Raw genomic sequence first — 24,240 nt, 5'->3', positions numbered from 1 at the left:
CTCTTCGGATGCTCTTCTCTCTGAGGCCATGGTCTGAAGCCCCAACACCTCAGCTGGATCCAAACCCAGCCTGAAAAGACATGAGTGGTGGAGCGATGGGGAAGGACTGCTTGGGGAGGAGGTGAAGGCCACCTGCTTCTTGAGAGGACACGGCCAGAAAGCTCTGCCAGCTGCTGTCCCTCCGGTGCTGGACTGGTCAGGTGAAAAGCACACTCCTGCTCCCCGGGCTGTCTCTCTCTCTTTCCTCCCAAGCTTTCCAAAGGCTGAAGCTTCAGCTTGCAGAAGGGGGCTGTAGCCAGTGTTCCCACTTCAGAAGGTGTGTTTGAACCTGGCAGTTGTTTCCCAGGCCTAAGCTGGGAGCTAGAAACGTGTGTGTGGAGGAGAGAGCCCCAAACCTGGTACCTGCTCCTCACCCCCCACAGATCACTCCAGCCTGGCACAACCACGTTCTTCCACTGTCTTGGGCACTTGAGAAAAGGGATCTCCAAGCAATGGGACAGTTACCAGTCTCCTAAGCTGGGACAAGGGACCCTTTGTAGTTCTCCACCTTTTGACCTTAACTCCATCTTGCAGCCTGGAACCTCAGCAGAGCAACCAGCTTCCCCTGAGCTGGGATGTGATGGGTTGATGGAAGGACAAGGTGGGGCAGCTCTGGGGGAGAGGGAACAGCTGTGTCAAATGTGCAAATGCCCCTTCTTTTCCTCATCCCTGTGAAATCCAGAGCTCCTGGGGGCAGGTGGGAAGTCCTAGGGTCTTAAAAGAATAAAAATGGTCAGACCTTAGTGGATGTTCCTCAGCACACTCCCCCTGCCTCTAACTAGTTTGCACTATTCAGATTTGTCAGCAGTGGGGCTGTGCTGATAGGACTAGAAAAGCTTTTTCTAGGCAACATTTTCTGCTAAACCTTTTTCTGCCTTTTCATTTTCTTTTTTTTCCTCTTTTTCCTTTTTATTTTTCTCTGTTTGGAAGATGGTCACCACCATGGCTGAATAAGGCTAAAAAAGGAGAGAAAATACCTCTCTGGTCTCAGCCTCCCATTCTGTGAACTGGGCAGAACTCTGCTGTCTGCTCAGAAAGATAGATATATTATTATATATATATAATTTTTTTATATATATAAAGCTAATGTTTTAAGAAGGTTAGGAAGCTATTGGAAAGATGGAGATGGCAGCTAAAAGTGAAAATGCAGGTTAAAAAATAACAAAACCCCCAGCCTCCCTTCCTGGTGGTCTCTGCAGCACAGACCTGGAGAGGAGCAGTGAGTGGTGGCTCTGCTGGCCTGTCCCCTGTCCCAGCCCCAGCTGGGCCACCTTCCACCCACCTGCAGAATGTGAACCAGAGCTTTTGGTTGCAAATGTTTTCAACTCCAATCTTCCCTTCCCTCTCCCCAAAACTGCTCTGGCACAATTGTGTGCTTGCACTTTTTTTTTTTTAATCTCTTCCCCCCCCGGGATGTGTTGTACCCCCCTCCCCTCTGCCTGCAGACCTGCCACCCAGACCACCCAGCACAGAGACCCTCTGCCCAGGGCAGGATCTGTTTCCACAGTGGGAATCTGGCCTTGCTGTCCCTTCCATGTGTGAGGAGTTGGGCTGGAAAGCAAGAGGCAGAGGGGCTGTTGGTTTGGGGGTTTTGGGGGGGCTGTTTGGTGGCTGCTGTGCTGAGCTCAGCCCTGAAGTGCCCTCCTTGTGCCTGTGAAGGCTCCACCTGCCACCCCTTGGGAAGCAGCAGGTCCTTGGGATTTGGGAGCAGACATTCCTTGGTGCTGGTTTGGGTCAGCAAGATGCTGGGCAGGAGTGGTGGAGGTGAAGTTCAGCCTGCAGACCTGCTCTCTGCTCACCCAGCTGCGTGTCTTGTCTGGGGGTTGGGTTTTATTTCATTTGTTTACTTCTGTTTTGGTTTTTTTTTCACTCTTGAGGTCCCAAATCCACGTTGTTTTTGCCATCATGCTGAGCACCAGCACAGCCTTCAGACCAGTCTGTGACCACCAGACTGACCTCGTGTCCAGGCCTGGTCAGGTTCTTCCAAAATCTAACCACGTTTCACTCCCTGGAATTAGAAAGAAGCCAGGAGCAGGAAGAGAAGGGGTGGGAAGGCTGGAGGGCAGCCAGGGAGGTGTGGTGCAACACGTGGGGTCTCCCAGGACAGACAGAATCCCTGGTCAGAGGTTTGGTGCCCAGATCACTGGGCAACAATGCCCAGGAGGTCAGTGAGAGGTACTTGGTGCTGAGCTTGGAGGGTGGAACATCCCTGCTGGGATGATACTTGGGAACCCACGTGTTGGAAAAGGTTGGAAATCAGGGAGTGAATTCAAGGAATTGGTTTTGTAGGAAGAATTGCTGTTCCAAGCAGGGAGAGCTGAGCTGGGCAGCATCCCCTGCTCTGCACTGGCCCTGCCCTGGCTCTTGGTGGCCACAGTTTGAGCCCAAAGCCCTTCAGCTCTCCAGGACTCTGGAGCAGGGAGGGGTGAGGGTGGAGAGGGAAGAGTCATAGAGCACTTAGACATTTCTCTGACATCTTCCAAAGGTCCCCTGGAAGTGCTGCACCTTGTCTGATCACCTCAACCTGTCCCAGAGCCAAAGGTCCCTTGGGCAGGTTGAGGGGACAAGAGGGGGGCACTGCCAGGAGGGTGACAGGAACCAGTTGTATCTCTGTGAAAAAGAGGGAGAGAAGGGGGAAGAAAACCTAAAGATTATCTGTGTTTCAGTTGCACTGGGGTACGTTTCTTTACCCGTTTTGATGCTAATGTCTCATTTAGTATGTTGCATGTGTCTCTTTGTTTTGTTTTGATTTGGGTTTTTTTTTATTGAATAAAAGAGAAAAATGTGTATATTTTTGGCAATTTAAGGTAATGTAGCTAAGATATATTTTTTTCACGCTGCTTGACTGTTCTTTATTATAATAAATAATATTAATATTCATATCAAAGCCTTTTTTTAATGCAGCCAGGGTCTCAAAGTTGCCAGGAGGGCAGGGGCTGTGTGATCAGCTGTGTTTGTGCTGAGGTTCCTGTGGTCCCTGCTCTTCATGGATGCACTTTGGGCATCTCTGTGCCCCAAAACCAAACCTTGGAAGATTCCAGCTGGCTCCTTGGTCCTCCCTTCTCCCAAGGGTTCCTTTCTCCTGAGCACCAAAGGGAAGGGCTTGGGGCTGTGTCTGCTTTGTGTGGGGCTCCCCCCCAGCAGCCCCACGTAGCTGGGGGATGAGGTCTCTTCAAAATATGCTCTGGAGACACGTCCTGCTCCTGAGAAAACCAGCTCCCCCCTCCAGTGCTCAGCTCTTAGATCCTGTTTGGCACTTTCATGCCTCAAACCTGCATCTTCCTCTGTCTTGTAGCCCCCCCTCCAGCTCCGTGGTTCTGCCTTAAACCCACATGAGTAAAAATAATCAAGTGCCTGTGATGAAACCAGCCTTGAGGCAGGGACTTGGATGGGTCCCTGGTGCCTCCCTGTGCGCATTTACTCTGGGAAGTGGAGTTGTCATGGAGCCCGTGGATGTCACCTCTGCAGGAAAGGGTGAAGCAGCCAGAATTTCAATCGGGCAGTTGCAGCAGCAGGTCTGGAACTGCAGTTCAGGGGTGTCCTCTCTGCTCCCGCCTTCCCGATGGGGAAGCAGAGGCTCAGGGAGGAGCCGTTTCCTCAGGAGCCTCGGGTCCCTGCGCCTTGTTCTTCCCTCCCCTGCTCAGAGGAGGGACCCCAGCCCTGCAGCACCCAGTGCTGGGAATCGTGGGCTCCTGCGTGTCCCGTGTGGCTTCGGTCCTGCAGGGAAGCGTCGTGGGAGGCAGAGACAGCCCGAGAGCTCAGAGCCTGGAGCCCCAGGACACACCAGAGCTGGGCTTCCCTGCGGTGGGAGCTGCGGGGGGGAGATGGGTGGGAGCAGCAGAGCTACCAGGAAAGGGATTTTTTTTGCTGGTGAGACTTTTGGCGAGGCTGTGCTCAGAGGGAGGGGTTAGTTCAGGCTCAGCCAGATCCACGCTCCCCCGTTTATCCCTCCCTGGTGGATGTGGTGGGAGCTGCTCTGCCTGGACGGGCTCCCTCCTCACAGCCCCCTGCTCAAATGGGAGCAAGGGCTGCCCTGGCAGAGGGGGAAAGGCTTTGTGGGGGGGGGGTTAGTTGATATTTCCATTTTTATCATCGTTAGAATAAATTGGTTTGTGCTACCAGTGGCTAAAAAGTAGGAAAATGGGGGGAAAAAACCCAACTACCCTCCGTTTAATTAACAGTTATCATCCTAACTTTGAAAAGCCACCAGTGTCCTGCCCAGCAGCACCATGACCACGCTCCAAACCACACCTGACATGGCAGCTGCAGGGCAAAGTGCAGGAAACCCCACCAGCTGCTGCTCTGGGCTTGTAATTGAAGCAGCAAATGCAAAGTTTTAGCACCTGCCTGGGCTGGAGGGAAGGAACCTCCTCTGTGGCCGCAGCCTCTGCCAGGGGGGGGAGGTTGATCAAACTGGAAGCTGCAGTGGGCAGGAGGGTTTGTGATCTGGTTATGGGGGGAGTGAGGGAAATTATCTGCTGCAGAGGTCCCTGCATGGCCAGGGGGGTCCCTGCATGGCCAGGGGGGATCCCTGCCCCTCGGCACCCCTTTTGCTGCCCAGGGAAGCAGGGAAGGTGCAGAGGTTGGGGCCCCTGCCCTTGAGCACAGCCTGGATTTCACAGGGATTGAAGGACATCCTTGGAGTTAGGAGGGTTCCCTGCAGCAGAGCTGGTCCTGAGGGGCCAAAGGGGCCTGTGAAAAAGGGATGAGCACAAAAGGGGAAGCAGGGAGCTGCAGATACCGGAGTGTAGACATGGAGGCAGATCTTTGTGTGGTTATTTTGTTTTGTTCCTAAGAAAAGGTTTTTGTTTGAAAACACCGTGACCAGGTTTGTTACTTTCTGACACATTTGTACAACTGCTGTGTCGGGCTCTTCTGCTTTCATTGCTTCCCAAGGACAAAAACCCAATCCTGGTGCTGAGGGCAGCAGGATCTCAGATGGAAACTGCTCCTGTTTCCCCCCCTCAGCAGGGAAGTCAACGAGCCCTGTTTTCTGTCTCTTGTCCAGAACATCTTTGTAGCATTAATGTATTTGTACAACTGAGAAATTGTCACGGTCCTTGTTCTTTTTTATAAAAAAAAAAAGGAAATAAAATAATAAAGCAGGCTAAAATGATCTGCTGCCCTGTCTGCTGGTTTGCTGGGGGGTTCTGTCCTGATGATGCTCCATGTGCTGGGGAGGAGTGGGGGTCCTGGAGCACAGCAGCTCCCAGAGGACTCGCAGCCCTCCCCTAACCTGGAAAGCCTCAGCCCCTGGAGGGGGGGGGGGGGGGGAACATTTTAAAAAGGAAAATAAAATGGCTTTGGGGTGGATATTGGGTTTAACAGCTCTGCAGGGTGATGCACTCGGGACCTGGGTCAGAGCTTTGCTCCTGGGGACACCAGGATGGGGGGAGCTGCCCACGAGCATCCCCCCCACTCAGGACATGAGGAGGCTGTGACACCCCCCCCCCCCCCCCCCCCCCCAAAGCCGGGTGGGATCCTGCCCATGGGGCCCAGAGGAGCCTTCCCCCCAGCCCGCGCAGGCAGCCACCAGCAGAGCCCCCTCCTCTCAGCTGCTGGAAAAGCAGATTTTTCCTCATGAAATGTTATAAATAAATAAATAAATAAATAAATTTTTAATTTTTTTTTTTTTTTGGGGGGGGGGCGGGTCCGGGGAGTCGGAGCCTTGGATCCTTAAAGCATCAGTGTTCAGGAAAGTGGGGGAGCCCGGGGAGCAGAGGGGACACCCCGACCCCCCTGCCAACCGCAGCGAACCCCCCCAAACCCCGAGTGATGCTGATTGGGGGTGGGGTTGGGGGGGGGGGGGAGGAACCGAAGGGACCAGGACCGGGCACCCCAAGGTGGGGAGGGATGGGGGTCGGTGCCAGGGGCCCGGGGGGCTGCGGGGATCACCCGTACGAGGGGGAACCTTCCCGCAAGGAGCAGCCGAGCTCCGGCCGAGCCCGTCCCGGCTCTTCCGGCGGAGCCGGGAGGAGGAGCCGCTGCCGGGGAAGGTGACCCGGCCATGGCGCTGCCGAGCCCGGCTGCGCTTGTGACACTGATGAGAGCCGCAAAGGGCAGGGGGGGATGGGAGGGTGTCCGCAGGTGCCGGCACCCCCCGGGGATTTGGCAGGTCCTTCGTTTCTCCTCCGCCTCCCCGGTGATCGCCGCCAAGGAGCCGTTCCCGGTGGAGCTGAAGGCGGGGAAGAAATACGCGTGGTGCAGCTGCGGGCACAGCAAGAACCAGGTCGGGCCCGGGGGGCTGCGGACCCCCCCACCCCAAAACGGGGTCGGATAACCCCCCCCTTCCCCGTTCCATGGGAGGGCTGGGGTGGGGGGGGAAGAGCTGCCGCCGCTCCCGGGTTCTCCCGCAGCTCCCCAATTCCCGGGGGATGCGCTGGGCAATGGGCAGAGCACAGCCGGGGAGGGGTTGGAGGGGTTGGGGTCCTCCCTGGTTTAGTAGCCAGTGGGGGAGCCCCCCGAGAAAACCGTGTCCCCCCAGAAAAAAGAAAACCCCTCCCTTTACCCTCCTCCCCGTTTGCTTTGCAGCCCTTTTGTGACGGCGCCCACAAGCGAGCGGCCCCGGGGCTCTCCCCGCTGCGCTTCACCCCCGAGGAGGACAGGACTGCCTGGCTCTGTGGGTGCAAACGCACCCGAACCCCCCCCTACTGCGACGGCACCCACAAGGAGGAGGCGGTACAGGGCGCCCAGAGCCCCCCAAAACCCTGACACCCCCCCAGGGACGGAGCCCACGGTAGCTCCGGGTGACCGGGACGTTCAGCCCTTGCGTGGGAGGGAGCGGGAAGGAGATGCCCGCCTCCCACCCCAATTAACCTTAATTGCTGAGCCCTGGGAGCTGCCACCAGCTGCCCAACACCCAGCCTCACCCCACAGCCTCACCCCGCCGCGGGGGCAGCGATTGTGCCTTCTGCCCTGCCAAGGGTAACGACGGCTCGGCAGGGGCAGGGGCAAGAAAGAATCCCTCGGATAATGGGACTTTCCAGACGGGTTTTGCATCCCCGGAGCTGCGGGTGCCTGTTGGGGTGTGGGGTGGAGGGACCCGGAGGGAGGGGATGTGGGATGGAGGGACCCGGAGGGAGCCAGGCAGCTGCACCGGGGCAGGCACGGGGGGGCAGGACAGTCTGCAGCATTTATTACATGTACAAAGCTGTGTAGTTATACAAATGTTGAACCCATAACGATAGATGAATATCCGAATATATTACAAGACATTAAAACGCCGTTACAGGATGCAGACATACAGAGCAGTTTGGTTTGTACCATATAGGAAAAAAACAGAAAACAGTACAACCCCCCCCCCCCCCGCCCCCAGGAGCCCCCCACAACCGAGGCACTTCAGCTGCCTCCCTCACCCCATTTTGGCCTATTTACAAGGAGAAAAGGGGTGTCAAAGTCGAGACAAATGGAGCCGCCCCGCCCCCGCCCCCCCCCCCCCCGACATGCTTCCAGCTCGTCATCCACCCCAGGGATGGGGAAGAGACAAATAAAAGGGGCCCCTTGGGGACCCTCCCCGGGCCCCCTCCCCAGCGCCCGGAGGGCAGCAGAGCCCGGGGCTGTGCTAAGAGTGAAGGTGCTGCTGGTGGGTCCGTGCTGGGGGGGGGGGGCAGTGCTTCCAAAGGGGAAAAAACCACAAACAAACAACAAAAAACCCTTAAAAATTACTAATTCAACCGCCACATCCCACGTTTCCTGACCTTTGGAGTCGGGCTGGCCATAAAATTCCCGTGCTGCTTTCCTTTGGTTCTCACCGTGCCCTGGGGGGGCCGTCCGGGCGCTGCAGGCACTTGCTCATCTTTGTGGTTTTGTCATTGTCCCCCTTCCCCAGCGGGGGTGGGAGAGAAACACCACCCCCTCCCGGGGGGGTCTGCACTTCCCCGGGGCTCGTGTGCTTTTTTTTTTCCGTCAAGGTAGAAAGTTGGTCCCTTCCCCGGGCGGCCGGTGGCAGCGGAGCCCCTCTGCTCCCACCCAGAACACGGCAGCACCTTCCCACGCTCGCCCCTCACCCAGGCCTCCTGGCTAAAGGCACTGTAGGCTTTTATCTTTTATTTTAAAAACCCAATGTGGGGGCAGGAGGAGAGGGTGGGAAGGACGGGGAGGGCAAAAAAATAAACGCTGCAGCCGTGGAGGTGAGTGGGGAGCTGCTGGGAGGGGGGGTCCTGGCGTCCTGTACCCCCCCAGCTGGGTGCTGCCCCCACCATGTGCTCGGGCTTGAAGCCCTGGGGTCCCACCCGGGCTCCCCCAGTGCTGCCAAATGGTTTAGATGTTCCCAGTGGAGCCCGGAGCTGTTGGTACCCGGTGCTGCCCGTCTGCCCTGGAACCAATATTCGGGGAGAGGGGGGATGTCTTGTGCTGCACCCCCTGGTCCAGCTGGGCCCTCACTGCCGCATTACAACCATTTTTGTTTGCTTGTTTGGTTTTTAAGCCGGGAAAAAAGGACCAAACATGCAAAAGAACCTACTTACTGTGCATGAAGGAGGCGTCTGTGGGAGGCTTTGCTAGATCAGAGCCTGAACCCCCAACCAGAGGGAGGGAAAAAAAGGCAAAATAAGCAAAAGAATCAGAAACCTGTTTAGCAAAGCAGAGCCTGGATGGGGGGGGCAATGCCAGCAAGTGATGCTCCGTGGACCCCTGGTCCCAGCCGATGCCAAAAACCCACTCAAAGAAACACAAACAAGGAACAAAACCCCACAGGGCACAGCAGGGCTGGGGGAGGAAGGAGAAGGGGGGGGAAGTTTTTGGCTTCTGTGCTTGGCCCTTACCTGTGCTTGGCCCTTACCTGTGCAGCCGGGAGTCCCTGCTTCCCACCGGGAGGGGAGAGGGATGGGGAGGAGAGGGGAAAAGTGTTGGGAGCCCCGGAGCAAGGAAGGTGGCAGCACCGCGTGTCCCCGGGCTCCGGCAGGAGGCAGCTCCCAGGAGTTCACATTTAAAAAAGACAAAACAAGACCCACAAAAAAAAAAAAAACAAACCCACCAACAAAACAAACAAACAACAACAAAAACCGTTTACAAAATATTCAACCGCATTTCTGTGTCTCATTTGCATTTCAAATTCGTCTGGTCAATCGATAGAAAATAAGTATGTGTCGTTTGGGGGTTTGGTTTGGTTTTGTGGGGTTTTTTTGGTTGGTTGGGGTTGGTTTTTTTTCCTCCCTATGTACACATGTATCCGGATAGATGTCTGTACGTCATGTATAGAGATCTACAAAAGCAGCCCGGAGTCCCTGCTCGGTGGCTCCTTAGCTCAGGCTGGAGGTTGTGCTGCCGTTCACTGTCGTTTTGCGGCACCGGCCGCCGGCGGGAGGCAGCGGGTGGCAGTTCGAGGTGCCGTTGAGGGCGGTACCGGGGCCGGTACCTGTACCGGGGCCGCTGCCGGTGGTAGAGCTGGGTGAGCCGTGGGACGGGGTTGCGGGGCTGGGCAGGGAGGAGGAGGTTGCGGGCAGCGTGGCCGGGCTGTGCGCTTTGTCGCTGCCCGATTCGCACTCGGAGGCGCCGCTGGTGTTGGTGCACTCGGAGGTGACGGGCTGGGACAGTTTGAGCCGCTTGCAGGCGGGTTGGACGCGGTATTTCAGCGGCAGGGGCCCGTTCTGCGGGCGGGAGGTGGGGCAGACACATGGCACATGGGCACCCCGTGCCACCCTGTAACTGCCCCATGCCACCCCTGTGCCATCCCATGGCACCTTGTGCCATCCCATGGCACCCCAGTGCCATTCTGTCCCACCCTGTGCCACCCTGTGCCCCCCCGAGCCCCCTTGTGCCACCCCGAGCCCCCTTGTGCCACCCCACACCACCCCATGCTCCCCACCACGGCGCGGGTGGCACAGCCAGGGGGCCACCAACCCTCCCCCCTGCCCTGGAGAAAGGGGCAGAAAAGCACGTGGAGCCCCCCAGGAATCCCAGCTGGAGCCCAGAGCTCTGGCAGGAGGGGCCATCGGGGCTTCACTCCCCAGGTCACCAGTTTTTAAGTTTTTCAACCAGGATTTTCAATTCTTAAATTTCCCCGTGATTAAATTCTTCCACCTTTAAGTGCTTCAATTTTAAAATGATTCCATTTAAAAAATTATTCGTTTTAGAAATCCTTTGATTCGTACCTTCTTTGGTTTTTAAATTCTTCCATTTTTAAATTAACCCCCTTTTTTCATTCCTCAGGGTTGGGAGTCACCAGCGCTGAAGCTTCTTCCCACCTCTCCCCAGCCCTGGAGCACTCCCTGCTCTGCTGACCTTTCCTCCAAGACAATTCCCGGCACTGGGGGTTTCTCCAGACAATCCCAACTCCTTCCAGGGCAGGGGAGGAGGCAGCTCCACTTACCCTCCTCCAGGGGTAGATGTAGGCGATGTCCATCAGGGTGTAATACTCCTTCAGGGGCTCATCTTCATAGAGGACTTCAACCTGGCCCAGGGGACAGTGACAATCACCTGGCACGGGGGCCAGAGGCACCACCAGCCCCCCCCCCCCCCGGAGCCACCCCTGGGGGCACCAGGGCTTTGCCATCCCCATGGATCTCTCCCAGAGCCAGGGGCTGCTGGAGGTCCCAGCACTGCCCTTCCCAAAAACTTGGGGCAAATCCCAAGTTCACAGGCAACACCTCCCAGGGGACGGATCCCACCCAGGGATGTGCCACGGGATTCCGCAGCTGGCAAAGCACGGGAAGTTAATAGCAGGGGATGCCAGGCGGGGAAGCTAAGGTGGCATCGACCCCTCTGAGCCCTCCCAGAGCACCCCGGGCACGGGCTCACCTTGTACTTGCTGGGAACGTCCATCTTGTTGCGGAGGAACTTGGCCAGGTGCATGACGCTCATGGCGGCGGGACAGCGCAGGAACCGCACCCCGCTCCTCTGGGGGGGCCCGGGGGGAGAGGCGTTGCTGAGAGTCCGCCGTGCAATTAATGGGCAGTTCCCACCTCCTTCAGCAGGCAGTTTGGGGGTGCCCTCCCGTCCCCCCCACCCCAAAAGCCCGGGAGGCAGCTGGAGCTCTCCATGCCGTGGTCCCACCACACTCACCTTCTCCTTCTCCAGGTCCCCGTTCTCCACAGTCCCTTTCTTCTCCTCTCTGGGTTGGAGGGAGGAAATCAAACACAGGACAGTGTTTATGGAGGAATATGAAGGTGGAGAGAAAAAATAACCCACCAGAAGGGCTGCCCGTGGAGGGGAACATCCAGTGACCACCAGCAAGCTCTGGCTTGGCCACACTGACCATGTATATACACCTTCAATCCAGTGCACTGCCCAGGCTGCCACCTTCCCTGCCTCCCTCTCAACCACTGCTCTGGATGCCACTGACATCTTCAGAAGCCACCACAGGCACCAGGGACGTGGCAGCCCTTGGGCTCTGCTGCCTGGGATGGAGCCTTCCCCCACCTGCCCGGGAAGCAGCGACGAGGGGACCCACTGCCACGACAAGCACCCACAGAGGATGCAGGATGGGGGTGCAGGGCAGGTGGGGTTTGGGTGCTCCTCTGTCCATTCAAGCATCCCGAGAGATGCTGAGCCCCAGGCAGGGGCTGTATAATCACCACCTCACCTCCCAGCTCCATTTCCAGAGCGGGAAGAGAAGGGTGAGAGTTTGTTCCCAACCCCCCATCCCAGGCAGAAGCTTCAGAGGAGCCAGAAAACGGTACCTGGAGCCTTCATAAAACTCTATGGACAGGCTGACGATCTCGTCGTCCGTCAGGTTCCCTTTGTCCTGCTCAGAGACTTCCCCACGATCTTCATTGGACCCGTTGGGAACTGCAGGAGCAGAGGGAGGGAGAGGCTGAGGCGTGGGAGGGGGCACAGCCGGGCCCAGGGGGTCCCCGGGGCTGCTGCTCACCCTCTGCCACCGGATACGCTGCGTAGAAGTCGCGCCGCCTCTTCATCTCATCTGCCGGAGAAGGGAGGAGGAAGGTGAAAAAAAATCCCACGGAGGGGGAGATGGGTGCAAACTGGGGAGCAGGAGGGAGCCCCGGATTGCTGAGCTCCCCGCCTGGTGCAGCAGGAGCCATGGGAGAGCAGTGGTTCCAGCAGGAGCAACCCAGTTGTACCAGTGAGACCCTGGGCTCGACGGCCCCCCGGGCTCAACTCGCCTGCAGATCCCCCCAGTTTTGTCCCCCAAGGATGGGTAGATGCTTGGAAAGGCAAATCCACAGCTCCTGCTCCCAGCTGTGCCTCTCGTGGCTCCCCCCAGCAGCAGCAGCCCCCGGGATGGGCACTATCCAGGTCCCTTCACCCCAGGAATCTTTGCTCTCCCCATTTACAGGGGCAGCGACATCCAGGGCACCGGTTTCACCAGTGGGTGGGAATGAGCTACAAACCACCCCAAACCCACCCAGTGACCACTGTCCCTGGCTGTACCTTTGAAAAGCCCCGGGACCAGTTTGTACACTATGTCCTGCAGGGTTTTGTCCGACCTGGGGGTGGAAAAAAAAAACACACAGGAAAAGAGGGAGAAATCAGCTGGATGGGAGCGGGTGACCCCGAGAGCTGCGCTGCCCCAGCCCCAGTGCTGCCTCTCCCCACCTCCCCCCAGGAGACCCCACCCCATGGTGATGCCACCAGCCTGTCTCACAGGCAAACCCACCCACCCTGGCACTCCCTGCCGAGGGTTAACTCTGGAAAAAGAGACCAAACCATTTCAGAAATCCTTGTAATTGCTCAGGGTGATGACAGCGGGAGTTGGGGGCTGGGATGCGTTTCAGTCGTCAAAATGATGGCAAAAACATCTAACCTAAGATTAGCAGATGTTTATGCAAGTTTGAATTTACATCTAATTTTATTTTTGGACTTGGCTACAGTTCAGGCTTTGCTTTCCCTCAGTTGTAAGGATGGCAGGACAGCGTCCAGTGCCAGAAAGCAAAGAGGATTCCCTAAAATCTGAACATCTCCAGGCAGGATCTTCTCAGGTATTTGAGGAACGGGGGAAGCTCCAGTCCTGGGAATGGGATTTTGCTGGGAGTTTGGAGCTCAGGCCCCTGCAGGGCAAGTGGCACAATTTTAAAAGCAGCAGCTCAACTGAATGAAAAGAAAAAAACAAAACACAACAAACAAACCTCCAAAACAAATTAAGGGCAGTGGGACTGGTGAAAAGTAAATTATATCTTGCCATGATTTCCATTTTAATAATAAGGCCTTTATTTTAAAGAAAAACAAATGACTGCACCCTATATTATTTTTAGCCCAGACGTGTCTTTCATCCCTAACTCCTCAGTGATCTCACCCAGGAGGCCCCCCTGGGATTTTATTTATAATACACGCTCAGAGAATTTGCTTCATAATTTACAGCAAGCTAATGAAACAGCAGCCTCAGCCTCTTGATTGGCAGCTTAATTACCAGCTGGTTGCTGCTCTTGCATGACTCAACCCCACTGAGCTCAGCACGGTGGGGTGGGTGGGGGCCAGGGTGCCAGGGGGTGTGGGAGCTTTGGTGCTGCTGTGGCACCAGTTTGGGAAGGAAAGGGACCATCAGGCCCCTCACAGGTGCTGAGTTTTTTATGGCACCACATCTGGATCAGGCCCCTGTCACCTCTGCCCACACATGCCCCACATGGGGAGGGACTTGGGACAAGGGCAGGGAGGGAGAGGACAAGGGAGGAATGGATCAAAACTGGGAGAGGGGAGATTGAAGTGAGACATGAAGAGGAAATTCTGGAGGGTGAGGGTGGTGAGAGCCTGGCCCAGGGAAGCTGTGGCTGCCCCATCCCTGGGGGTGTTGAAGGGCAGGTTGGATGGGGCTTGGAGCAGCTTGGGCTGGTGGGAGGTGTCCCTGCCCATGCAGGGGGGTGGAACTGGATGATCTTTAAGGTCCCTTCCAACCCAAACCATTCCATGACTCTATGATTTCCCCCCCATCCAAAAGCTCAGGCGGCTGCGGATCCATTGGGGCAGGTGGGCAGGGATGTTCAGGGATGTTCAGGGATGTTCAGGGATGCTGAGGGATGTTCTGGCAAGGGAGCTGTGGGAGCTGGAGTGTAAATATTTCATCGTGAACCAGAAAAAAAAAAAACACATTAAAAAAAAAAAAAGCGGAAGAAGTGTTACTACAGAAACGGATTTAGAGGGAAGAGGCTAAAAAAGAAAACAAGAGGAGGATAAAAAAAGCCGAGTGATGCTCTGCAGCCTGTCGTGGTTTCTATGCCAACCACCTGCAGAGCCAATTCCACCACTGATGGGACGTGTCTGGTTTTCCCAGCCAGACACGGGGCTGGGGCAGAGCCAGCAGGAACCCTCTTGCCTTGCAGCCGCTGCTGCCACCTGCGTGTCCCCGGAGGGGCAGGGCACTGTCCCCACCAGGGGCAGAGCAGGAAGCTCAGGCAACTCCAGGTTAAACAGCCCCCAGCGGGATGGACAGATGGATAGTCTGTGGCCTGGGATGGGCAGGGATGGGCACAGGGCAGCCCCCGAGCTGCCTGGCACCCACCCCAGCCTCCTCCTGCTGCCACAGAGATGGTCCCTGAGTCCTGTCCCCTCCATGGTGGCATTTCCCACTGTCCCTGTTCCCCTTCCACCTGGAGAGCTCCCCAAATCCCCACTGCAGGGAGCAGAGCAGGGAGTTTCACGCTGCAAGAGAAGCAACTGCTCCTTGCTCAGCTGCACCCTCCTGGGCCTGGGCTGGTTGTGGAGCCCTGCTCCCCAGCCCGGGGTGCTCGGGGCTGCACCCCAGGGTGGGCACGGGCTGCACCAACCCAGGGCTGGGGTCTGGGGGCCAGGCAGGGGCACAGTGTGCAGGCAGCCCCCCACGCTCACCTGATGCTGAGGAGGGGTCTGGTTTTGTGCACTTGAACATCACACATGGGGCAGTACTTGTTGGTCTCCAGGTAGCGAACGATGCAGGTTTTGCAGACTGTGGGGAGAGACCCAGAGTGAGCAGAAGGACAGACAGACGAGGGGACAGAGCCCCCGTGCCAGTCCTGAGAAGCAGCCCACACCCCTGCCCCAGCTCAGGGCTGGGACCCCTGCCCGCCTGCCTGGGTCCGGCCCCATCCACAGCCCCACAGCTCCGTGTGGCAGCAATTCCTGGTACAGGATGGGTTTGGGCTCGGGGGGGGGGGGTCTCAGTGTGGCACAGCCACCCTCCTCGGGGCTTGGGGCACCCCTGGGTGCAGCTGGGGGGCCAGGACACTCACAGGAGTGCAGACACTCCACGATGGTGGTGGCGTCTATGAAGTAGCCGCCGCACAGGGCACACATCAGGTGGGGGTTGAGCTCGGTGATCTTTATCCTGGTGGTCCTGTGCATTTTGGAGCAGCACCACGGTGGATCCTCCCTGCAGGGAAACACCCGGGATCACCTTGCATGGCTGCTTCCTGCAAGGATGGGACCTACAGGTGCAAGCAGCACCCACACAGCTCCCTGGCCAGCCCCAGGCCCCAGGCTCTGCCCAGCTCCTTCTACCTCATCTCTGCACCTTCTTGGGGGTCCCCACCATGCCGAGTCACCTCTGAGTGGGGACAAATCACCATTGCCAGGCCAGCCCCTGGCCTGCAGCTCCTGGGCTGTGCAGACACACACACACCTGCACACAAGGTGTATTTGTGTTTTGTCCGATGGAAAAGGCATTTTCAGCACCTACACCTGGGGGTGGGCACGGCCCGGGGGGCGGGGGGACACAGGCAGCACCCCCCTGGCAGCGGGTGCTGCCCACCCGCCCGCTCCGGCACTTCCACGTTTACAATGGGAGCAGGGCCTGAAATCGCTGCAGTTTTATTGTTTCCATGGCAACCCCGATACTTGGAGAGGAGCCAGAAGATTATTACAACCATCCGAGCCGAGGGGGAGAGGGGAGAAGGAGCCCTGGGTTGGCGTGAATGAGCGTGGGCGCGATGGCAGCGCCCACGGGAACACCCGTCACACCCCCACGCCCCCCACCCACGCCCCGGGAGACACACACGTGTGTGTACACACAGACTACACGTACACACACACACACGTATCCCCTACACACACACGCCTGCAGCCCCGGGGTAAAGCCAGGCGTGCCGCGGGGTCACCCTGGGGAAGTTCCCCTCCCTCTGGGGCTTCTCCCGGGCTCCCGTCTGAGTCTCTCATCTCCTTCAGCCACCGTGGAGACCCCAGAGAGGCAGGTGTGCAGGGATGGGGACACCCCGGGGACAGGGATGCTGCAGAAGATGGGGACACGGCAGGGATGGGACCTCGAGGACACCCCTGTGCTGGAGGGGCAGGGGCCAAGTCGACCCTCGGGGTCTCCTCGCAGAGAGGGGGTCTAGGGGAACCCGAGCGTTTGGGAAGCCGCAGCCCCCCCCGGGGCTCAGCTCCCACCCCTGGGCATCCCCCGGGTGCCCTGCATCTTGTTGCCACCGGGAAGGTGCCCTCAGCAGCCCACAGGTGATGGGAGGGGCACTGCCAACCTGTCCTCAGCCAGAAGAACACCTGGGGGAGAGAGGGGGGTCGCGGTCCCCATCCCCGGGGTCCCGCACCGACCCCTGCGGGGGATCGGGCACCTCCACCGGACACCAGGACCGGGAGCCACGGCTGCATTTTGGGTGGATTTTGCTGCTTTCGGTGCTCGAAGCTGCTGCCCCGGGTCTCGGCGGGAGGGGGGAGCCTGGGCCACCGGCGCAAACCGGTTCTAATAAACCGGGTGATAACAACCGCGATTTCCTACCGCGGGGGCGAACAAAGCCCCGGACCCCCCCGGGCAGCGGAGCCGGCAGCAGCACCGGCACCGCCGGAGCCCCCGGGGCCGCCCCGTCCCTCCCCCTGTCCCGGCCCCGCCGCCGGAGCGGGTCCCGCCGCCCCCCCCGCACCCCCCGCACGGCCCCGGCCCCGACTTTCGGGGTCTTTTGTCTCCCTGGGCGGTGGCCCGGCACGGTGCCCCCTCCCCATTCCCAAAATACCCCTCCCCGAGCCAGGTACGGGTGGGGAAGGACGTTTCAAAGTCACCGGTAACTTGGACCCGACCGGCTGCCCCCTCCCCGTGGGACCCACCGACGGCGGCGAGCCCAGGAACCGGGAAATAAACCGGGACGGTTCCCCCCGGCACTGCCCGCTCGCTCGCACCGCGGCCACGGGCCCCACGCCCCGGGAACGCGACGGAGCGTGAACCCCCGGGACACCCGACAGCGCCCGGCGGGACCCCCCGCCCCTCCCGGGGTGCGGGACGCGGGCACCGGGACCGCGGTGAGGCCACTGACACGCGTGTGCACATCCCCGTGTGCGCAAAAGGACACACACACACACATCCCCCCCTGTCCCCGACCCCGCGGCGGGACGTGACACCCGCCTGGCACCCGCACGGACACACACGATGGACACGGACACGCGTGTCCCCGCGCTGAGCCGCGGGGGTCCCCGGTGCCCCAGCGGGGGCAGCCCCCCAGGTCCCGGTGCCGCGGGCACCTCCCGCTCCATCTTAGGGACACACAGACGGGTTGGGGGGCCGGGGGTGGGGCAGCCCCGCTGCCGCCGGGGCGCTCCCGGTGCCCCGCAGCCCTTTGTGCTCGGTGCGGGCTGACAGCCCGTCCCGCAGCCCGCCCCGGGGGTGCTCCCCCCGCGCCCCCCCCCCCCCGCACTGCCCCGCTCCCCGCCGCGCCGGGCTCGGGGGTGTCGGCGGGAGCCGGGGCTGTCACGGCTCCGAAGCCCCTCTCCGGTACCCGCCGTGGGGTGGGGATCACGACGACACCCCCCGCCCCCCCCTCCCGGGGCAGCAGCGGCACAAAGCGGGGGGAGGCGGCGGCCATCGGCCATCTTGAACGCGGGGAGAAAAGGGCGCGGGGGGGCCCGGCGGCGGGGCCCGGCGGTGCGGGGGGGGCCCGGGACCGCGTCCCTACCTGGTGGCGGCGGCAGCGGCGGCCCCGGGGCCGCCCCTCCGCTCCCGCCGGTCGGCGCGGCTCAGCTCGGCGCTGGGGCCCTTTTTTTTTTTTTTTTTTTCCCCTCTCTCTCGTTTTTTTTTTCCCTTTTTTTTTTTTTTCCTTTTTCTTTTCTTTTCTTTTTTTTTTTTTTCCCCCCTCCGCTCCCTCCTCCTTTTTTTTTTTTTTTTTAATTTTTTTTATCCTCCCTTTTAATTTTTTTATTTTATTTATTTTATTTTATTTATTTTTTCCCTCCTCCAGCCGCCGCCAGGCCCCGCCCCGCCTCACGTGACCTCATTCCTTTGGGGTGTTGCGGAGGAGGGGAGTGAGGGGCCGAGATTGGGGGGCCCCCCCCACCCTATTCCCCCCCCCCCCCCCGCGCCGGGACACGGTTCCCATTCCTCGGTGCCACCCCGGGGGACACCTTCGCGACGGTGCCCGGGTGGAGGGGCTACCGACCTCCCTCCCCCCGCCTTGCCAAGACCCCCCCCTGAGGAAGGGAGAGCGCCCCAAAAGCCGCTGAATGAGCCCAAAATCCGGGCCGGGGCGGAGGTGCGTGGCAGCAGCCCCGCTCCCCGGTGACGGGTCCCCGTGTCCCCCCATCGCTGCGGCACCGCTCGGGTGGTGTCCCGAGACATCCCACCCACCCCCCCCCCGACCATTTTCCGCCTCAAACCGGGGGACTTTCCACCCGGGAGGGGGTGCGGGGCACCCCGGGACCTTCCCCGGGACCCTCAGACGGGGGGACCGGTGCCTCCCGGTGCTCGGAAGGACCCGCGACGGGACGGGAAAGGAACGGGAAGGGGGGGGAAAAAGGAAGGGAAGAAAAATAGCGAGAAATTGGAGGAAAAAAAAGGGAAAAACGGTAAAGGAGGGAAGGAAACCAAGGAATAGGAGGGAAGGAAAGAAAAAAGGCAGGAAACGAGGGAGGAAAGAAACAGGGAAAGGAAGGAGGAAAAGAAAAAAGGCGGGGGGGGGAGGAAAAAAAAAAGGAAGGGGAGGAAAAAGCGGGAAAGAAATAAAATAGGAGGCAAAAGGGAAGGACGGAGGGCGGGGGGATCCGTGACGGCGGGTCCGGCCCTGCCAGGAGGGGCTGGGGCTCCTTGCGGGGTTCCCCGGAAGATTCGGGGGGTACGGACAGCCCGGGAGCCCACGCGTGTCCGCGGCCGCTCCCCCCACCCTTTCCATCCGAGCTGCTGGAGGCGATGAACGGCCCCGCTGCCCCGCGCGCGTCCGCGGCTCCCGCGTGGGTCTGACCCGGGCTCGGTGGGACCGGACACCCGCTGTCCCGGCTGCTCGGCGGGGCACAGAGATTCCCCTCGTTCCGCACGGGTGTGGCCGTGTCATTCATTACCTGCCCGGTGTCCCGGTGCCGTGTCCCGGTGCCGTGTCCCGCAGCCCCACGCGCGCTCCCGCGGCGGTTCCGGTTGAAAGCGGCGGCCGCAGCCTTCCGATCCAACGCGGTCTCTGTGGCGCAATCGGTTAGCGCGTTCGGCTGTTAACCGAAAGGTTGGTGGTTCGAGCCCACCCAGGGACGCTGCCACCTCTTTTCCTTCCTCATTCCTTTTTATCTTTGTGCCATGAGATCCGTGGGCCCTGGGCCCTCAGGACGAGTTTAGGGTTTTGTCCCGGGGGGGCCAAAAGCCAAAGGTGGGTGCACAAGGCCTGACACACAGCAGGGCTGAGGGGGCACGGGCACGTCCCCTGGAGCCGATAGGTAAATTCAGCCGGTTTTTGGCCAACTCTTCCCAGAAATGGGAAGCACAGAAGGTGCGAAGGGGCTGAGAGGCCGCTGGCAAATCCCAGCCTGGCCACCCTGCAGTGACACTGGCCGCAGGCACACGGGAACCACGGCGGGCGGGACCCCCCAGTGCCCTGAGCCACGGGGCCGCTGTACCCACCTGCCACCTCTACGGGGTCCCCGTGTGTCCCTCCAGCTGCGCCACACCCCCCTGGGCACATCCAGCTGTGCCGTGCCCTGCATGGCCCTGCAGCTGCGCAAGGATCCCATTGGGATACCCAGCTGTGCCAGGATCCCATTCCCACCCCCAGCTCTGCCAGGATCCCATTCCCATCCCCACCTGTGCCATGATCTCATTCCCATTCCCAGCTCTGCCAGGATCCCATTCCCATCCCCAGCTCTCCCAGGATCCCATTCCCACCCCCAGCTCTGCCAGGATCCCATTCCCATCCCCAGCTCTCCCAGGATCCCATTCCCACCCCCAGCTCTGCCAGGATCCCATTCCCATCCCCAGCTCTCCCAGGATCCCATTCCCACCCCCAGCTCTGCCAGGATCCCATTCCCATCCCCAGCTCTCCCAGGATCCCATTCCCACCCCCCAGCTCTGCCAGGATCCCATTCCCATCCCCAGCTCTCCCAGGACCCCATTCCCACCCCCAGCTCTGCCAGGATCCCATTCCCACCCCCAGCTCTCCCAGGATCCCACCCCCAGCTCTGCCAGGATCCCATTCCCAGCTCTCCCAGGATCCCATTCCCACCCCCAGCTCTCCCAGGATCCCATTCCCAGCTCTCCCAGGATCCCATTCCCACCCCCAGCCCTCCCGGCTCCTCCGCGCCCCCGCCCCCTCCATCACAAGCCCCGCCCCCTCCATCACAAGCCACGCCCCAGACACACAAGCCACGCCCTCCTCACTACAAGCCCCGCCCCCGAACATCGCCGGCCCCGCCCCGCCGCGCGCGCAGCCCGCCGCCGTCCCGGCATGCCCCGCGCCCGCTCGCTGTGACTCTACATTTTCCCGTCACCGCCGCTTCAACCAACCAAGCTCCGCCCCTCGGCGGCGGAACAACCAATAGCGAGCGGCGCTTCGGCGGCCGCAGCCAATGGGAAGGGGCGGGGGGCGGGAGCAGCGGCGAGAGGCGCGGGGCGGGGCGGGGCGGGCGGCGGAGCGAGGCCTGCGGGGTCTGAGCAGCCGGCACCATGGTGAGCACCGGGAGCGGGCCGGGGGGGCTGGTGAGCCCCGGGAGCGGGCTGGGGGGGCTGGTGAGCCCCGGGAGCGGGCTGGGGGGGGGCTGGTGAGCCCCGGGAGCGGGCTGGGGGGGCTGGTGAGCCCCGGGAGCGGGCTGGGGGGGGCTGGTGAGCCGCGGGGGGGGGGGGGCTGGTGAGCCCCGGGAGCGGGCCGGGGGGGCTGGTGAGCCCCGGGACCGGCCGGGGCACCGGGAGGGTCTGGGCCTGGCAGGACACGGCCCGCGGGAGCAGGGTGGGTTGCAGGCCGTGCCCGCGGTGTGTCCCCGGGGCCTCTTCCCCCAGGCCGCGGCAGCGGGGGCCGTGAGCAACGCGCGGTGCAGGGGGGGCAGCAATCAATTAAAAATAAAGCTAAAGCTGCGAGGAGGAGCGTTGTGAGAGCGCGGCGGTGTGCAGCTCTGAGCCCGCAGCGCGGGGAAGGTGCAGCCCTGCTGGAGAGAGGCCAGAGGAGCCGCGGAGCTGATGGGAGGGCTGGAGCAGCTCTGCTCTGGAGCCAGGCTGGGAGAGTTGGGGTGTTCAGCCTGGAGAAGAGAAGGCTCCAGGGAGACCTGAGAGCACCTTCCAGTGCCTGAAGGGGCTCCAGGAAAGCTGGGGAGGGACTTGGGACAAGGGCAGGGAGGGATGGGATGAGGGGGATGGATGAAAACTGGAAGAGAGAGATTTAGGTTGGACATTAGGATGAAATTCTTTGCTGTGAGGGTGGTGAGACCCTGGCCCAGGCTGCCCAGGGAAGCTGTGGCTGCCCCATCCCTGGCAGTGTTGAAGGGCAGGTTGGATGGGGCTTGGAGCAAGCTGGGCTGGTGGGAGGTGTCCCTGCCCATGCAGGGGGTGGATCTAGATGATCTTTAAGGTCCCTTCCCACCCAACCCATCCCATGACTACGATCCCGGTGCCGAAGGGACCAGCCGGGCAGAGGCAGGACCCGTGGGGCAGGGCCCTTCCAGCCTCCCTGAGGGACCCAGCAGGGGGTCTCAGCCCGACCTGCAGCCCTGAGGTACCTGCTGCTCTTGTGCCTTCCAGTCGATCATGTCGTACAACGGGGGGGGCCGTCATGGCCATGCGGGGCCGGGGCTGCGTGGCCATCGCCGCCGACCGGCGCTTCGGCATCCAGGCCCAGACCGTGACCACGGACTTCCAGAAGATTTTCCCTATGGGAGAAAGACTCTACATCGGGTTGGCAGGACTGGCCACGGACGTGCAGACAGTGTGAGACCTCCCCCCGCCTCCCCCTGACCCGCCCCTGCCTTCCCACCCTCAGCCTGCAAGAGGACAAGAAATTTGAAGTGGGAGTTGATGCTGAGTGTAAATGTCTTTGTTTATGGGTGGGGAGGGTGTCACAGCTGGTGTAACTCCTCTTCTGGGCCTCCCTTCACTGGGAGTTTTAAAAATAAAACTAGACCTTGATTTAAGATCACATCACTATTGAGAGTTTAAAACTTCAGGTATAAAAGGAGCTGCCCCAGGAGCAGCTGCCCCAGGGAGGTGTCAGGAGCCTGGCAGGTGTGGTTGGATGGTTCAGACCTGGGCGATGGTGAAAGGAACAGGAACCTGGTTCTGCTTTAATGCTGCTTCTCATCTCTTGCAGAGCCCAGAGGCTGAAGTTCAGGCTGAATCTCTATGAGCTGAAGGAAGGCAGGCAGATTAAACCTCAGACTTTCATGAGTATGGTTTCCAATCTGCTCTACGAGAGACGGTAACTGTCAGGGAACTGTTTGTGAGTCAGTGGAGGGTCTGGGGGGTGGGGCTGATCCAGTTCTGGAGAGGTGGGAGGCTGAGGTGGGCTCCTCTACTGACTGCTCGTGGCATGGCAGAAGGGGACTTGTGTGGCAGTGTTCTCTTCAACCTGCTCACAGGAATATTGGGTATTGTTAAGATCATCCTGCAGCCCTGCAGGTTTGTCCTGTGTGCCACACCAGAGCCGTGGCTGGAAGGTCCCCACACACACACCTGGGGGATGTTGTCCTTGTATAGATCCTCAGGTGGGATGTGGGACTGCATCCAGGTGGTTGGCCTGCTCCATGGCCTGTTCTCCACAGGTTTGGACCTTACTACACAGAACCAGTCATTGCTGGGCTGGACCCCATCACACACGAGCCTTTCATCTGCTCCCTGGACCTGATCGGCTGCCCCATGGTGACCGACGACTTCGTGGTCAGTGGCACCTGCTCTGAGCAGATGTATGGGATGTGTGAGTCCCTCTGGGAGCCTGACATGGTGAGTCCCAGCCCTGGCTCCTGGATTCAACCTCCTGCTAAGCGGAGAACCCGAGATACAGGGCTGGGATGGACAGCTCTGGCCTTTGGTACTTCCTGAGCAAACAGGAGCTGCACCGAGCGCTGCAGCCCAGGAACCCCCCGTGTCCTGGGCTGCATCCCCAGCAGCCTGGGCAGCAAGGCCAGGGAGGGGATTGTCCCCCCTTTGCTTGGCTCTTGTGAGACCCCACCTAGAGAACTGTGTCCAGTTCTGGAGCCCCCAGCATAAGGACTTGGAGTTGTTAGAGTGAGTCCAGAGGAGGGGAATGGGACACAGGAGAATGGCTTTATGCTGGAAGAGGGAGATTTAGGCTGGACGTGAGGAGGAAATTCTTCACTACGAGGCTGCTGAGACCCTGGCCCAGGTTGCCCAGGGAAGCTGTGGCTGCCCCATCCCTGGCAGTGTTGAAGGGCAGGTTGGATGGGGCTTGGAGCAACCTGGGCTGGTGGGAGGTGTCCCTGCCCATGCAAGGGGTTGGATCTAGATGATCTTTAAGGTCCCTCCCAACCTACACCATTCCATGACTCTATGATCATAGCAGCCTGCAGGGAAAACCCTGTAGCATCTTGGAGGATACTTGGGGGGTCTGACCAAAACCTGATGACTCAACAACATTCCATTGTTACACCAACTAAGATGGATTCTGTTCCTCAGGAACCTGAACACCTCTTCGAAACCATCTCGCAGGCCATGCTGAATGCTGTGGACAGAGATGCCATCTCTGGCATGGGGGTGGTGGTGCACATCATGTGAGTGCTGCTCCTCCCCTGCAGGACAGAGGCTCAACCAGCCACTGCAGCCTCCCCCAGGAAAGGACAATTCCATGGAGATACTAACCATGGAGGTACTAACACTCTTCTTTCTTTCCCCCTGCAGAGAGAAGGACAAGATCACCACCAGGACCCTGAAAGCTCGGCTGGACTAGCCCAGCTCAGCTGCCTCTCACAGCCCAGCCTGCCTGCATCTTTTTTTTTTTTTTTTAAATAAAACTATTGTAGTGAACTTTCCTTTTCTGGAGTCTCAACACTGGGGCTTAAGTTCTCATCATTGAAACCACATCAGCAGGAGCTTGGGTTTTACACACACACACACACACACACACACACACCCAGTTTACAGGCACAGGTAACAAGACCTTTTCCAGCTGTGGTTGACCCCGGGCTGGGACTAGGCAGCCAGCT

General features: G+C 59.9%; 3 protein-coding genes and 1 non-coding gene across 5 annotated transcripts; 3 read left to right on the top strand and 1 right to left on the bottom strand.

Moving 5' to 3' along the window:
* Nucleotides 1–6,015: 6,015 nt before the first annotated feature.
* Nucleotides 6,016–7,284, top strand: CISD3 (CDGSH iron sulfur domain 3). The gene is made up of 2 exons (XM_051640492.1): nt 6,016–6,268; nt 6,571–7,284. Exons 1-2 carry the CDS (start codon nt 6,047–6,049, stop codon nt 6,748–6,750), a joined length of 402 nt encoding a protein of 133 aa, XP_051496452.1. The 5' UTR covers nt 6,016–6,046; the 3' UTR covers nt 6,751–7,284.
* Nucleotides 7,285–7,520: 236 nt separating this feature from the next.
* Nucleotides 7,521–19,201, bottom strand: PCGF2 (polycomb group ring finger 2). 2 transcript variants are annotated; one of them, XM_051640430.1, is made up of 10 exons: nt 19,177–19,201; nt 15,138–15,277; nt 14,758–14,854; nt 12,370–12,425; nt 11,849–11,899; nt 11,658–11,766; nt 11,041–11,089; nt 10,777–10,875; nt 10,349–10,429; nt 7,521–9,626 (listed from the first exon to the last, which is right to left on the bottom strand). In XM_051640430.1, the coding sequence occupies exons 2-10, from the start codon at nt 15,247–15,249 to the stop codon at nt 9,279–9,281; spliced, it is 1,002 nt and encodes a 333-aa protein (XP_051496390.1). In that variant the 5' UTR covers nt 15,250–15,277; nt 19,177–19,201; the 3' UTR covers nt 7,521–9,278. The 2 variants fall into 2 exon arrangements, with proteins under 2 accessions (XP_051496390.1, XP_051496389.1); XM_051640429.1 differs by lacking the exon at nt 19,177–19,201 and adding an exon at nt 17,802–17,871.
* An 84-nt stretch (nt 19,202–19,285) lies between these two features.
* On the top strand, nt 19,286–19,359 carry TRNAN-GUU (transfer RNA asparagine (anticodon GUU)). The gene has a single exon. It is a non-coding gene; the product is annotated as a tRNA-Asn (tRNA).
* A 1,402-nt stretch (nt 19,360–20,761) lies between these two features.
* Nucleotides 20,762–24,061, top strand: PSMB3 (proteasome 20S subunit beta 3). The gene is given in 7 exon segments (XM_051640081.1): nt 20,762–20,824; nt 21,827–21,844; nt 21,846–22,012; nt 22,392–22,499; nt 22,843–23,020; nt 23,714–23,808; nt 23,936–24,061. Coding segments are annotated over 7 exon segments (678 nt in total). The 3' UTR covers nt 23,985–24,061.
* The last annotated feature ends 179 nt before the right edge of the window (nt 24,062–24,240 follow it).

Source organism: Apus apus, chromosome 25 (assembly GCF_020740795.1).
Source record: "Apus apus isolate bApuApu2 chromosome 25, bApuApu2.pri.cur, whole genome shotgun sequence".
Classification (NCBI taxonomy): domain Eukaryota; kingdom Metazoa; phylum Chordata; class Aves; order Apodiformes; family Apodidae; genus Apus; species Apus apus.
Note: the sequence above shows the minus strand (reverse complement) of the source record. Positions and strands in the feature narration are given on the sequence as shown.

Bases quoted from the DNA above. Each gene is read 5' to 3' on its own strand.
- PCGF2 (XM_051640430.1), bottom strand. From the start codon at position 15,249: ATGCACAGGACCACCAGGATAAAGATCACCGAGCTCAACCCCCACCTG. The intron at 10,876-11,040 runs GTGAGTGTGGTG...GGGCCCCCCCAG, and splicing joins GGGACCTGGAGAAGGAGAAG to AGGAGCGGGGTGCGGTTCCT. The intron at 9,627-10,348 runs GTAAGTGGAGCT...TCCCGCCCGCAG, and splicing joins ACATCTACCCCTGGAGGAGG to AACGGGCCCCTGCCGCTGAA.
- CISD3 (XM_051640492.1), top strand. From the start codon at position 6,047: ATGGCGCTGCCGAGCCCGGCTGCGCTTGTGACACTGATGAGAGCCGCA. The intron at 6,269-6,570 runs GTCGGGCCCGGG...TTTGCTTTGCAG, and splicing joins GCGGGCACAGCAAGAACCAG to CCCTTTTGTGACGGCGCCCA.